This window comes from Lagenorhynchus albirostris, chromosome 7 (assembly GCF_949774975.1).
Source record: "Lagenorhynchus albirostris chromosome 7, mLagAlb1.1, whole genome shotgun sequence".
Taxonomy (NCBI): Eukaryota; Metazoa; Chordata; class Mammalia; order Artiodactyla; family Delphinidae; genus Lagenorhynchus; species Lagenorhynchus albirostris.
The window spans coordinates 13,904,138-13,918,863 of NC_083101.1; the positions used below are offsets into that span (position 1 = coordinate 13,904,138).

General features: G+C 49.1%; 1 protein-coding gene across 8 annotated transcripts in view; it reads left to right on the forward strand.

The window, feature by feature from the left end:
• PHF19 (PHD finger protein 19) overlaps nucleotides 1-14,726 on the forward strand; it is a 54,430-nt gene that overhangs the window by 13,587 nt on the left and 26,117 nt on the right. For 6 of the 8 annotated variants that reach the window (XR_009541511.1, XR_009541512.1, XM_060154476.1 and 3 more), the window contains exon 1: nucleotides 13,618-14,591. Coding sequence is in view for 3 of the 8 variants with exons in the window: in XM_060154475.1 (XP_060010458.1) it covers nucleotides 14,541-14,591 (51 nt within the window). In the remaining 5 variants the exon portion in view is untranslated. Of the gene's footprint in view, nucleotides 1-8,262; nucleotides 8,423-8,966; nucleotides 9,014-9,158; nucleotides 9,259-12,526; nucleotides 12,661-13,617; nucleotides 14,592-14,726 lie in introns of those variants that run through there. The other 2 variants (XM_060154477.1, XM_060154478.1) reach the window with 2 other exon arrangements.

A 14,726-nucleotide genomic window follows, 5' to 3' on the forward strand; every position in this document is an offset into this window, starting at 1 on the left:
ATCCTCTTGCCCAGAGAGCTAATTATTGAAATACTGTGGGCCTCACCAGGGTTTATGGCGTCACTGATCTCTGTCATCCAACAGCTCCTAAATTCTAACTGGTCAAAGTTTTCAGTACATTTTTATGGGCTGCCCCAAAGCCAGCTGGAAGCTTTTTTTCCATAAACTTTCCCTGAGACAAGTAGCCAGGTTTCACATATTAAAATGAAAACGTCAAAAGGGTTGTTTAAAAAAAGAAAGAAAGAAAAGAAAAAGATGCAGCTCAGCTCACAAAACTCACATCAGAGTCCAACAGCATCTGCCTGGGTTTTTCTGCAAGGCTGATGGTCGAGTTAGAACGATGATGATAATCCCATGATCACTTTATCCATTCACTCAACAAACACTTCCTGAGCATTTACTGGGTACCAGGCTTGAGCTGGGCACCAAGCTGAGAAGATGCCTTAGGCATGATTGCCCCATCCCCACTGCCCCCAAGGGCTCAAAATACTTTAGAGTTTACAAAGTGTTTTCACGTGTAATTTTGGGAGCTGTAGGTAATGTTATTATCCCCATTTTTCAGAGGAGGAAATTGAGGCTCGAGGTTAGGTAACTTGCCCAGAGTCACAATAGTAATAAGGGGTAGAATTCAACCTTGGGTCATCCATGTTCAGAACCCACGTTCTGTCCACTCCACCCTGCTCCTTTTTAAGCAACACCATCTAACCGTTATTGGCTTAAGTTGAACAATAGCTCCAAGAGGTTTAGCTGCAACTTATAATCTGTCTAGTATCTGCCCTCATCTTAGAACCTGATTTCTCTTTTGAAGGAATTCGCCCATTGTGAGGAAGGGAAACTAGCACCCACCTCCCATGGCTCCATCACCATGTAAGCCTAGTGAGACCCAGTGCTTCCCCAGCATCTCCTGCCCAGACAGTGGATAGGCACATGTGAAATACAACCTCCGCCAATCAGATCCTCCCTCCTGGGACTGACTCTTGAGTGAGTGGTGAGAGGACCCTTGGAAGTCAAAATCACTCTGAGCAGAGGGCCCCAGATCAGACTGCCTGCAGCATTCCCTTAGCTGGGGTTCCTGGGGCTCCCATGGCTGCGCCCTTGGTCCAGACCTTCAAGCTGCTACCAAGCTTGCTCTTCTGTGGGATTCCATTCTCATCTGGGTCCTTCTGGCCTTTTAAGGGTTATGAGTGTAGAGATGGAGGCTGAGGTAAAACCCATGGGTGTGGACTGCTGAAGGAGCAACGGGCTGGAGTACACGGACAGAGGGGCAGGAGGGAGGGGAATAAGGGGACCCGAATATGTGCCAGGAGATGGTCTGGGAAGAGTCTGATCGGTGATCTGTTCTCAAGGCTCTGAAAGAGGGATCATCAGTCAGGATTCTCCAGAAAAACAGAACCGATGGAGATAGATAGATAGGTACCTAGGTACATAGATACATACATTGATAGATAGATACAAAGATAGGTAGATTGATTGATAGATACAGAGAGGATAGATACAGACATAGACACATAGATGGACACATAGATAGATACATAGATGGTAGATAGCTATAAAATAAATATGTATATACAGTTTTTAAAAGAAATACCTTTATTTTAAGAAACTGGCTCACGGGATGGGGGGACTGCCAAGTCCAGGGCAGGCTCACAGGCTCAAACGCAGGCCCGAGTTGACGCTGTGCTCTTGACACAGCTTTTCTTCTCTGGGAAACATCAGTGTTCGCTCTTCAGGCCTCCAAGTGATTGGATAAGGCCCTCCCACACACTACCAGGGTCATCTTCACTGCCTGTAGATGTTAGTCACAACTACAAAATCCCTTCACAGCCCCACCTAGATCCACATTTGATTAAATAACTGGGTGCTAAAATTAACCCTCATGGAAGGGTCATCCCAGGTTGGTACCTCCTGGGATTGTCAGAGGGGGGTGACTATGGACAGGATGAACCAGAGATTGGAGTGAGAAACACTCAACTTGGCACTGGGTCATCTCCTGACTGCAGACGAGGACATGGTCCTTGGTCTCACCAAGGGTTCATTGCCAAAGCCAGGTTGGCTGTAAAGGGCTTGCGAACAGATCACTCATGGTTTGAGCCTGTGCTCTCTCTGCTCCCGCTGCGACCTGGACATACAAGACCCCTCGCTGCAGAGTCCTGTCCCTGCCTCTCCCTTTCCCGGTGGCCACCCCCAGCCCCTGACCTTTTTATGTCCAACTGCCGCAGCATCTCTCTTTCGGCTGAATGTTCATACAAACTGTGCCTACTGTTCCCACCAACCTAAGTCCCAGGGCCTCTTTCCTGGAAGCCTACCACTCCGGATTCCCTCTCCCTTTCTCTAACCACCCCCACCTCAGCCATCACACACAACCTGGGCCTGTCGAAGCCTCCCAGGTGGGATCCAGACCCCAGTGGTCTGAACCGCATCTGAAGTGAACAGCTCTTGGCTCACGGGCTCCTACCCAGGGTGTCTCACAAATTGGGCTCCCTCCACGCAGCTCTGGCCCAGATGTTTCCTGTCCATGGCAGGAGATGTATGGGATCTTGAACTGTAATCTTGGAAGGGGCAGCTGTAAGACACAGATCCAAGTGGTCCCAGCTAAACCTCTCAAAGCCATTGCCCCAGTTTAGGCCCAAAGGTTAGGGAGCAGAACAGACCACAGAGAGAGAGCAGCCTTGGGAGTTTCTTCTGAGAGCAGCAAAAGCGCGAAGATTCTCTTTAAATCGCTAGAGACTCACGGCCTCTCCAAGCTGATTGTCACCTAGACATTCCCCCACCCAGGCAAGGACTCCCTCAGAAATTCAGGAGAATGTCATATATCACAGAACACTGAACAAGAAGGGTTTTAAAATAAATTTTGGCTGTAGGAAAACCCAAGAGGATTGCTGGAGATCTGACAAAAGCAACAGGGTGTAAATCTCTCAGCAGGCAGGCAGAAACCTTGATCAAAGTATGGCTCATTTGCTGATTTACCACTTGAACAAGTCTTTCCTGGATGACCTTGAGCAAGCCTTACCTGCTCTCCAGGTACCAGTTTGCCTAACTGAACATGAGCAGTTGGGTAATGTGACGTGGAAGGTCCTCTCCAGTGGTGACTACCTGACCCTGAGACTTGTGTCTAATACCTTCCAGCTGCATGACCTCGGGTACCTCACTCAACCTCCTTAACCTCAGTTTCATGATCTGCAAAATGGGGGATTCGTAATCCTAGCCTTGTTCATCTTGTAGCATTGCTGTGGGGATGGAATGGGAGATGTGAAAATACCCTGTGTAAACTCCAAAGAGCTATTCATATATGAAGTATTAGTGCAAGATGAAATATCATTGTATGATGTATCTACGGTGTCTTAATTGCATAAGAAGCTACAAGACCAAATAGCATTCATAGGGGCAGAAGGGCATGGTGGTCAAAGGCTCTGGACCCAGCCTGCCTGGGTTTGTGGCTCAGCTCTCCCACCTTTACCAGGTTCCTCATGAGTAAACTGGGTTAAGAATAGCACATGTGAAACCCAGCGCAGTGCCTGGCACGTGGTGTGCTCTCTAGCAACGCTGATGATTATCATGATTATCTTCCTATCGTGAAGCAAGGAGGAAGGGTGGGGCAGTGGGATGGCCACTGGTTTGTTTTTTTTTAACATCTTTATTGGAGTATAATTGCTTTACAATGGTGTGTTAGTTTCTGCTGTATAACAAAGTGAATCAGCTATACATATACATACATCCCCATATCTCCTCTCTCTTGTGTCTCCCTGCCACCCTCTATATCCCACTCCTCTAGGTGGACACAAAGCACCGAGCTGATCTCCCTGTGCTTTGCTGGCCAGAACTAACTGGGTTCAAACCTCCATTCTACTAGCTGAATCATACAAATGATCATGTGATATCCACTGTCTTCTTATTTGCTCTCCTCTGATTATTTCTTGAGCAGTTAATAGTTTGTCTCCTTCATGAAATGCCCAGCAAGGGGTTGGCTCCTGGGGACCAGTTCTTGTCTGTTTCCTATCTGCTCAGCTTGGGCCTGGGCGCCCAGCCACCAAGTTGACAGACTCACGGGTTGCTTGATTCTAGAAAAGATGCCTTGTAAATACTGGAATTCACTAATAAAATTCTCCTCTGTATTTTAATATGGGGATAATTTGAAAGATATCTTTACTCTTCCCCAGAAGTATCTGTTGTACAATGGCATAGATTAACAAAAGACACAGTGCCCTTGCTTTGGGCTAGAATTCTATTGACTTATTCAATTTACTTATCTATTTATCTAATTCTGTCTTTTATAATCACATTATTTGTATCATACCAATCAAAATCTCTGATTGAATATAATATATGGACCTAATTCATAAAAAAGAAAACAAAATAACTCACATAATAAATGCGATGTTTGGTGGATCAAATCTCTTTTATGGCGGTGCTGCGGCATGTGGAATCTTAGTTCCATGACCAGGGATAGAACTCGTGCCCCCTGCAGTGGAAGCCTGGAGTCTTAACCACTGGACAGCCAGGGAAGTCCCTCAAATCTTTATATAAGATCCTTTGTGCAGCAAGGTTGGGAACTACTCATTTGTTTAAACGTTATGCTTTGACCAGTGAGTAAATCTGAAGCCCAGACCGGAGAAGTGATTTTTTCAAGGTTACCCAGTGAGGGAGAAACAAAGCTCAGATTAAGTTCATAAAATCAAATACTTTTGCAGTCAGAGGCACTTTAGAGATCATGGGTATTTACTCAGAAACAACTACTCCTTGTCTTGAGCCATTTCTTTTTTTTCTGTTTTTAATATACGTGAAAATTTTTTTAATAGTAATTACAGTAATAAAAATGGAAACACAATGAGAAATACAAAGTTTGTATTGGCAAAAAAATAAACTTTCTGACAATCCTGAGTGTTGGTTGATCCCATCTCTTAACAGACTATCACAGTGACCTGTTGATGTGTCTGTCCGCCAGCCCTCCTGCCAGATATGGGCTTCTTGATGCCAACGACTGGGATTTTTTTTTGTGTGTGTGTGATAATAAGGTATATTTATACCCTAATTGATTTTTTAGAGTTTATTTTATTACACAATTGCTTATAGACAGCCACACAATCTAAGAAGAAAATTTTTAAATGCTTTCTATAAATAATCTTTCACAATCTGTTCTACTTATTTTCTTGCCTCAAAACAATAATTATTGCTAGCAGAGATTTTTAAACCACCATTTTTGCTAGAGTGGCTAAAGGTTTAAGCATCGAAGCAGTTGCCACCTGACACTGGGTGTGCTGAAAAGAATTGGGCATCCTGGTCTGTGCTCCCCTCCTTTGCTCTTTATCTCCACCTTCTCCTCTCATCCGGGTTCCCCGAAGGAACCTCCAACTCCCTGAGAAAAAGCAGCCAGCTCTGCTAACATCGGCCTAATCCTTCTAGGGCAAATGTGCTTATGTTCCAAATTTCAAACTTTTAAGGAAAGATACTTCTACTTTTAAATACTAACAAGTATTAGCAAGTAATTTTACTCTCAAAGAAGCATACCCTGTAGTGTGTCAGCCTCACTTTTAAGGACTATTTAGGGACTTCCCTGGTGGTGCAGTGGTCGAGAATCCGCCCGTCAATGCAGGGGACACGGGTTCGAGCCCCGGTCCGGGAAGATCCCACATGCCGCGGAGCAGCTAAGCCAGTGCGCCACAACTACTGAGCCCGCGTGCCATAACTACTGAAGCCCACGCGCCTAGAGCCCGTGCTCCACAACAAGAGAAGCCACTGCAATGAGAAGCCCGCGCACCGCAACGAAGAGTAGTCCCCGCTCGCCGCAACTAGAGAAAGCCCACGCGCAGCAACGAAGACCCAACGCGGCCAAGAATAAATTAATTAATTAAAAAAGAAGAATATAATCTCAAAAATAAAATAAAAGACTGTTTAAATTCAGCTCGTATTCCCAGCATTCAAAGACAGACTGCCTCATGTAACCATTCAAAGATAGACTGCCTCATGTAACCATAGAAATATGTTGATTCTGGGGCTTTTCCTCAGGCCTATAGTCTGTGAAGGGAGGGCAAGTCCTCTGCATGTTTAAGGTGCCCCATGGGTGCTGATCCAGCCACCTATGGAGAATCCTTTTTTTTTTTTAATTTTTTGGCCACGCCACGTGGCATGTGGGATCTTAGTTCCCCAACCAGGGATCAAACCCACGCCCCCTGCATTGGAAGCACAGAGGCCCAACCACTGGGTCACCAGGGAAGTCCTGGAGATTCTTTTTTTAATGCTGATGATGGATCCACTCACGGAGTTGCCAATCAAGGTGCGGCAAGACGCATTTCTATGAAGAATCCTACAGGTTACGTGAGTGAACACAGAGGGTTGAGAACTTCTGCCCAACACTGTAAAGCAACTATACTCCAATAAAAATTAATTAAAAGAAAAAAGAATTGATCAGAGAAAGGACAAAAATAGAAAGATCTGTTTCGGTTTGCCAATGAATAACAATTGTGTGGAGGAGGAGAGGCAAGTGTATTAACCAGGTTTAGAGTAATTATTAGTGAAGGATAGAGGAAATCAGGTGAACAGGAGATCCTAAAAAAGGTTCACAGTGGTGTTTCAGTGACCTTAGTTCTTAACCCTGGCTGCTCTTTAGAACCTTCCAGAAATAAGCTTTTGAAAATTACCAAAGCCTGGGCCCTACTCCAGACCAAGTCAATCAGCATCTATGGGCTGGGGGGCTGATTTTCCCAGCTCCTGGGGCGACTTCAGCACGCCACCAGCTTCGGCATCATTGCTGTATGACGCGCAAGAAGCCGTTTGAGTCACCTGCTCTCGTTGACATCACAAGAGGGGCACGTTTGCCTCCAGACCCTTGGAGGCCGGTCTTTAGAGGAAATGAATGCTTGGCACTGTCCTCTTGTTCCACATCTTAAACCTTTCACTCTTTTATTTATAAAAGCAGTGGCCACCTGCTTTCTTGCCATAATTTGTAGCAGTATATCGCTTAGAGCAAAAGCCAGAAAGTTATATAACTTCTAAGTTTGCAAGTTGAAATTTGGGGGGATGGAAGGTGGTATTTGTGGAATTGTGTGACCTGTTGCTTGGCAACTTTAAGAGAGTTCAGCTTCTGCATTCTGTGAACCGTCGGAAGTCACGGAGTTTGGTGAGGCGGGTCAATTAGTTCTTGCTACAAAAAGGAAATTAATTCTTCCTTACGCAGAGGGCTTGAAAAGTCGTCCTTCAGAGCAAGCCATGTCACACTTCTTCTGCTTGACTCCACAAATTCTTCTGCCCTTTAGCCCTCTTACTTCTCAAGAGTTTGATCTGATCCGACTGAATGCTGGAGCATCTTGGCAGAATGAAACAAGGTGGTCAGATTCGTCTTGACTTCTGGCTTCCAGTTCTGCATGTAAGGGGCTTGAACGAGTCCACTCCATCCTCACAATGTGGTAAAAAGCTGAAGAGACGCTAAAGGATGATTAAGGGGCAGCAGAGAAGCAGTGAATGGTTCGGTTATTGATTCCAAGAGTTCTTGCCTTTTTTTCTCTCCTGCTTATTGATCTGGGCTTCCTTAGCGTTTGGGCGAGTGCTGACAACCAGGCCATTTCTTTTTTCCAGCTTCGGGAACCATGTAATTCTACAAGCAAGACTAGCTCATCTGAAGACTCAGAAGCTGATCAATACTCCGTTTACAGTCTGGGAAGACCATTCTCATCATTTAGCTGAGTCGGAAAACGAAGCCACAAAGCTGGAGGCCCAGAGCTTGCTTAATTAACGCCTCTGAGGTATGAGAGGGCCCGGGAAGACCCGGACCCGGGCAGGTTAGCTTTCTTGGGCACTTGCCGGGGCTTCAAACGCCTTCATCCCTGTTTGTTTTTTCTCTTAAATTGGAAGAGGGGACAAAAGTCATCGTTATAATCATTATTAAAATTTCCTTTAAAATAAATACTTGGAACCACACTTCTCTGCAAGAACCACAGAAATGGTGGTGTGGCCCCGACAGCTGTCGTCTCCAGCGTCCAACGAGCCAGCCCCTTCCGTCCGGGGGTCCCGGGCCGGGAAGGGCGCAGGGGCGTGAGAAAGGCTCTTTTGTATTCAGAGCAATAGCCGGCAGAGCTACAGCCTTGCACCGCCAGATCTTCCTCCGCGCGAGGCGCCGCCAGGAAGCCCAACGACTGGGATTTATTTATCTTTATAGCACATCTCCCTCTGCCCTGACCCTTATTCCTAGGGGTACCTGCCTACAGCACATTGCCCTACCAGCTGCTGAATGTTGCAAGTGTGAATAAAGCCGTACTTTATTTTTAACAGATGAGGAGAGCAAATCAGAGAAGAGAAGGGACCCACCCCTGGTTCTATAGCAAGCTTGCAGGGAGGGTCAACAGGATCTCCCACATCCCAGTGGAGGCGCCCCTGGGCTCCCAAAGAGGACAGACACTTGATGTCTCTCCTTTCCCCACAAAAGCCACAGGTAAAGGTGTTTATGGCTTAGCAGCCAACAAAGGCCACAAGCACTTCAATAGGCCACAGTCTGACCCTGTCAACTATTTCTTTTTTTTTTTTAAATGGTGTTAAAAGTCATCCTTTCTACTATAATTTGAAAGCTCTCAGCACCTCCATGCTGAGGCCATAATAAACTGACCCCCAAATTCAGGCAACAAAACACAGGCCTGCCTACCGGCCATCTGCTTTCATGGATGAAATCTTAATTATTTCCAAATAATTATTGTCAATGATTTCCAAAACCTTTATTATAATCATAATTATTCAAATTTGTGAAAAGTGTTTTCTTCTTTGTAGAGCACTTTCATATATACTAACTGGTCTAGGACTCAAACAAATATGTCCTCTAGAATTAAGGTACTGTTGCACGTTTGAAATAGGTGAATTTTTTAATGTGAATTACCTATACCTCAATAAAGCTGACTTAAAAAGTAAGACAGTGAAAACCACAAGTGACTTTTATTTTCTTCCTTGTGCTTTTCTATATTTTCCATGGTGTCCTTAATTGAAAGCAAAAATAGAAGAGGGCCGCAGATGGAAGAAGATGGATTCTTGCAAGGTGGGAGACCTTCTCTCGACATTCCTTGGCCTTTGCTGGTCTCCCCTGAGACACAGCTGAGAGTAAGAGTACTTCCCCCTACTTTGTGTGGCCTTGGGGAAGTCACTCCACCTCTCCAAGCTTTTGTTCTTTCCCCTGTGAACAGATCTGATGCCTGCCATGCCTGGTTCACCATGCTGTGACAAGTCTCAGGGAACAGACATGTTAGGACACCGTGAGGTCTGATGGCCCTGCATATGTGACAGGTTAGTGCTGTGACTAAACCTCCTCTGCTGTAATCTCCCAGCCCCCGCCCCCCATCTTTAAAATTACCAAGTATTTCAAACATACAGAGAATAGAGAAAACGTTTTGGACTTGAGAAGGAGAAGGATCATTGCGAAGAATTACAGACAAGACACCCAGCTTTGCCAAATCTTGACACCTTGCCATATTTGCTTCAGATTTTTTTTTCTGAAAAATAGGACATTACAGATAAAATTAAATCCCCTGTGTTCCTCTTTCTGATCTCATTCCCATCCCTCCCTTCCCAGAGGTAACTACTATTCTAAATTTAGTGTCTTTGATTTCTTATGCATGTTTTCACACTTTCACTATCTGACTGTATCCCTAAAACTACATATATAGCATAGTTTTGAATTAAAAAAAAAACTTTTGGTATCACACTATTCTACCACTTGATGTTCCCTTTTTCTTTTTTTTTTCTAGACTCTATCTATGTTGAGGCTACAGCCTCATTTTATTTTCCCTCCCAGTATATTATTCCATTGCACAGATAGATCACAATTTATCTATCTGCACTGCTGTTGATGGACAATTAATCAATTCCTAATTTTTCATAATTATGTGCTGAGTGAGTGAAGTCACTGAATTGTAGGCACGAGCATCTTCAACTTTATTAGATGTTGCCAAACCTCTTCTTCAGAGAAGTTGTACCAATTTACACCTCCATCAAGACTGTACAAGGGTTCCAAGGGTGCCACCTCTTCACCCCCTCCACCCTTCTCCCAACATTGATAGAATGCTTACTCCTTGCCAGTCTGGAGGATGTGAAATGGCGTCTCACAGCTCTTTTCATTTGCATCTCTCCCATGACCCGTGAGGTTGAACATCTCTTTACATTTTTGGCCACCTAGGTTTCCTCTTTTGTGAATTGCCTGTTGATGGTCTTAACCCATTTCTTAAAAAAATGATTGTCTTTCTCTGGTTTGTCCATGCTTTCAACCTACTTCTGCCAGATCGCAAAGCAAACTCAGATCATGGCCCTTCTCAGTTCTCAACTCCCCGAGGCTCTCTAGGATACACATAACTTACAACCTTGCTCAGTGGTCCTGATTTGCCGTGGGCTGAAAACAAAGCTCAGCCCAGGACACTCAGCCCCACCTTCTCCTCCAGCCTTACCTTCTGCACCCTGAACTCCGGTCCAGCGGACACAACTCACTCCGTCCCAGGCCTACTGCACACACCATGCCCTAGGCCTGGAATGCCTCCCTCCTATCTCCACATTTCCTCTGAATGCCACCTTTTCTGTGACAGTTCTCAATTCAAAGTTGGATTTGCCTCTAAACGGTCAGGTGAAACTATACCTTTCTAGTGGCATTTATCATTTCTCCTTTTGTAGTATTTTAACCACTCCTCATCTTGCCCATCACTTTTTCATTGACAAAAACACCCGCCCCTGCATTATGCTATTTTGTCCTCATCTCTGCAATGGCCCTGTGAATTGGGGTAGTACCCCTACCCTCTCTGAACAGATAGGGAACGTGGCCTACAGGGGGAATAGTTCGCCCAACATCTTACTCTGGCTCAGAGGCAGAGGTGGACTTGAAGCCCGGACTCCTCCAATTCCATGTCCAGCTCGCTGCACCACGCCCCTCATATTTATATATGCATGTTGTTGCTGCTTGAGCCAACACCTGACTCCCCCATGAGACTGTGGGCCCCATAGCTCCCAGTTCTAGTCCTACCCAGGGGGGCACTCAATGAATATATAATTTCTTGACAAAGTACGATAATCACTTACTGCATACCCACTGGCTGCCGGGGGCTTTGCATACATTCACCCTAACCTTCCCAACAACTCTATGAGGAGACTGGGGTTTAAGAGTTGAAGTGCTATGCTCAGGGTCCCACGGCCGGTAATCAGTGCAGTTGGCCTATGAGACCCAGAGGTAAGTGCTTCCAACTGTAATCTCTGTTCTGTGCATCCTGAAGGTAGACCCAGCCAGCCAGAGAGATCGCACCCCAAGGCCCAGAGGCAGGGGGCCAAGGGTGGGCAACTTGACAGTCAACAGGAGGGACTGGGGGCTGGGGGAGTATGGTCCACCTGCTACACCCATGATGTCCACACTCCACAGCCTCACGGGTGTCTGTGCAGTGTGATGGTAGCAGGTGAGAAGAGGGCTGAGGGATAAGGAGAGGGGTTGGCAAGTATTCTCCAGCCCCCAACCCCCAAAGAGTAAGTCTGGATGGGGACATTGCTGCCCATTCTCCCCAGGGCAAGGACTGGATATGACGGGAGCCACACCCCTTTCCTCAATCTGCTATTCCTATGACTCTGTATGCTGTCTTTCACTGTGTGCCACTTATTTAAATGTTGTGTTTGTGTGTGTGGTATGTATTTGCAACTGTATCTTTGTGTTGTGTTTCGGTGCATTACGTCTGTGTGCAATTTGCTGTTGGTGTACTCTGTTTCTCTTGTGCGCCTGTGTTACGGCTCTATGCCTGTTTGTCTACTTTATGTGTATGTTTTGTCGTGTGTCCGTGCTGTGTACACGGTGTGTCTCTCCTATGTATCTATGTCCATACTCTGTAATTGCCTCTTTATTGTGTGTTGTGTCGTGTGTATCATGTGTTGTGAATTTGTGTTTGTGCCGTGCGCATTGTGGATCTGTTTCTGTGTGTGCTCTCTACACCGCAAGTGCAGGATGTTTGTGTGTTCTGTTGTGCGAATCCCGTTTGGGTTGTTCTAGGTCTGTGTCTACGCAGGGAGTCCGTGTGTATCTGCACCTCCCCGCTGTGTGTCTGTGCCAGGTGACGTCTGTGCCCTGCGCGCAGAGTTGTGTTTCCTCAACAAGTGTGTGCCGGCTCGGAGTGCCGCGCGCGCCTCCTCGTGTGCCCGCGTTGTGCCTGCGCCTCCGCCGGGCGGTCGTGCCGGGGTGCAGGCTCCGCGTCCGTGTGCGCTCGCGCCGCTTGTCTGCGTCCGGCGCGCGGTGGCGGCGGAGGATGCGCGCCCGCGGGGGCGGGGGCGGAGGCCGGGGCGCGGCGCGGGGGCGGCCCGGGGGCGGGAGTGGGCGAGCCGGCTGGCGGGCGGTGCTGCGGGGCCCCGCGGCCGCGGGCTCCAATGGCGAGGCCGGCGCGGCCCCCGCTAATTACATAAGCGAGACGTCAATAATTCGCGGGAAAACGCGAAAAAGATGGCGCCCCGCGCCCGGGGGGCCCCTTCCTGAGCGCCCCGGCCCCTCCCTCCTCCTCCGCCCCCCCTCCTCCCCGCGGCGCCCCCGCCCCGCCCCGCCCCCGCCGAGACCCCGACCCCGGCCCCACGGGCGGACACTCGGCCGGGCAGCCGCGGGCCGAGCGCAGCCACCTCCGCCGCCGATGCGCCTGGTGGCCAGACTCCAAGTGGGACCGGCGGACACGCAGCCTCGCGGTAAGTTCAGCGCTGCGGGCTGACGGCCCGGGCCGGGGGACTCCCCGCCACACTCGCCTTTCCCTGCAATCATCCCTCTTTTGGAAATTTCCCGAACTTTGGCGGGTCAGACGCCTCCGGGGGCGTTGGAGTCCTGGGAAGCCGCACGCCTTGGGGGTGGAGAGGGGTGAACGGTGTCCGCGGGGTGGCGGGAGCCCCGCCTGGGTCCCCGAGCCTTTGGGGGGCGTGTGTGACAGGTCGCTAGTCCTGTGCCTAAAATCTTTATTTTTCCTGTTGTGTGTGTCGGGGGGTGGGTGGCTTGGAGACCGACGGGGGCGTTTGGGATTTTGCTCACGTCCGAAGTCAGGCTGCGGCAGGATTGGGATGGGGGAGGCTTGGCGTCGGAGCGACTAAAGAGAGGAGCGCTTGAACCCGAAGGGGGTACTTCTGCAAGCTTTTTCCCCTCCCAAACACCCTTTTTAAAAAGCCAACGGCCGCCCTGGGAGAGGCCCCTGCGCATGAATCATCCTCGCTTCCTGCCCCCGCCCGGCCCCGCGATCCGGGTGCCGCGGATTTGAACTGGACGCCGACGGGAACCCGCAAACAGGCATTTCTTTGCAGATGGGTTTGAATCAGCCAATCACAGCCCGCGGGGGCCCGCTCCGGGAGGATGGAGGCGCGGTTGGGGGGGCCGCCACCCGAGGGCCCCCGCCCCGCCAGGGGGGGTGCGGCGACCGGGCCTGCTCCCAACGGCGCGGCGGGGGAGGAAGTGTCAGTTTGTGAACCTGCCGCGGGCCCGGGCCCCAGGCCCGGCGGGCAGGGACCTTGCAGCGCCCGGGAGCCAGGTGGCAGGGAGAAGGCAGAGATTTGGACTGCACACCCTGCCCGGTGCCTGCGCGCTCTGCCCTGGAGAAAAGAGAGGAATGGGGGGGGAGGGGCGGGGGCGGGGGTGGGGGGGGAGGCAAGAGGGGACGTGGCCGCGCCACCATCTGGAGAGTGAAGACCCCAGCAAGGCCCTGCCTGCCCTAGGGCCCTTGACATGCACACACATGTATTCCATTTCATATGCTCACTGACATAAGGCTGTAGACATCAAACACAGTCTCACAGGAGTACACACACACTTACAGGGAAAAACACAGGACTCTCTCCCTGTCTACAGGTAATCATAACACCAGGTGCCCAGCGCCTTGGCAGAGAAGGAGGGCACCAGAGTAGCGGGTGCAGGGAACAGAGGGATGCTGTGCTTTTGGCTTAGTGGAGAGTGTGTGGAGGGGCCTGGAGCCAGGTGAGCCCAGATTGAGGAGGAGGGGGCCGTGGGGGGTGCTTTGAATGCCATTGAAGGTACTGGGGAGCCACAGAAGGTTTCTGGGAGAATAAGAAGATGGGAATTGAGGGCCCTGTGGAAGAGTCTGGTGGGGAGGCAGGAAACAGGGAGTGGCCTGTTTAACACTGGGCGCTGGTGGTTCCATTCCGAATCCCAGGTTCCCAGCATAGGTGAGTGAGCACAAGGCTCAGGAAACAGTTCTTGAATGAATGAATGGCCCAGGCAAGGTGAGGCCTGAACTCAGACCAGGACAGGGGGATGGAAGAGAGGAGTGGGTTGCCAGAGGCCACTGTGCTTGGCTGCTGTGGTAGCTGATCGGTTGGAGAAGTCTAAGATGCTTGGGGGTCTGGGGACCATAGTAGTACCATTAGCAGGAAGCAGCGAAAGCAATGGGAGCAGCACTTTTGTAGGATGGTGAAAGACAGATGTGGAGAGGTTGGCATGGCAATGACTTCACTGCTTGGAGCCGGTTTGCATCTGAGTAAAAGCATAAGTGAGTTTAAATGTCCCAGAATTGGTGTCCATTAAATCATCCCATAATTGAGAACAGAAAAGGAGATTGCAGAAGACACAGATGGCCAAGTCTATACCAGTTCACAAGCCACCCAGGAGTTTCCCTCTCCAGGTGAGTTTTCTCTGGCCAGCTCTCAGGGTAGGGGTCAGGGGTCTGAGAACTTCCCGCTGCCCCCTGGAGAAGGCCCTCCACTCAGAGAACACAGAGTGTGTTTGCTTTAGGGATAAAACCTCTGGCTGTGAAGCC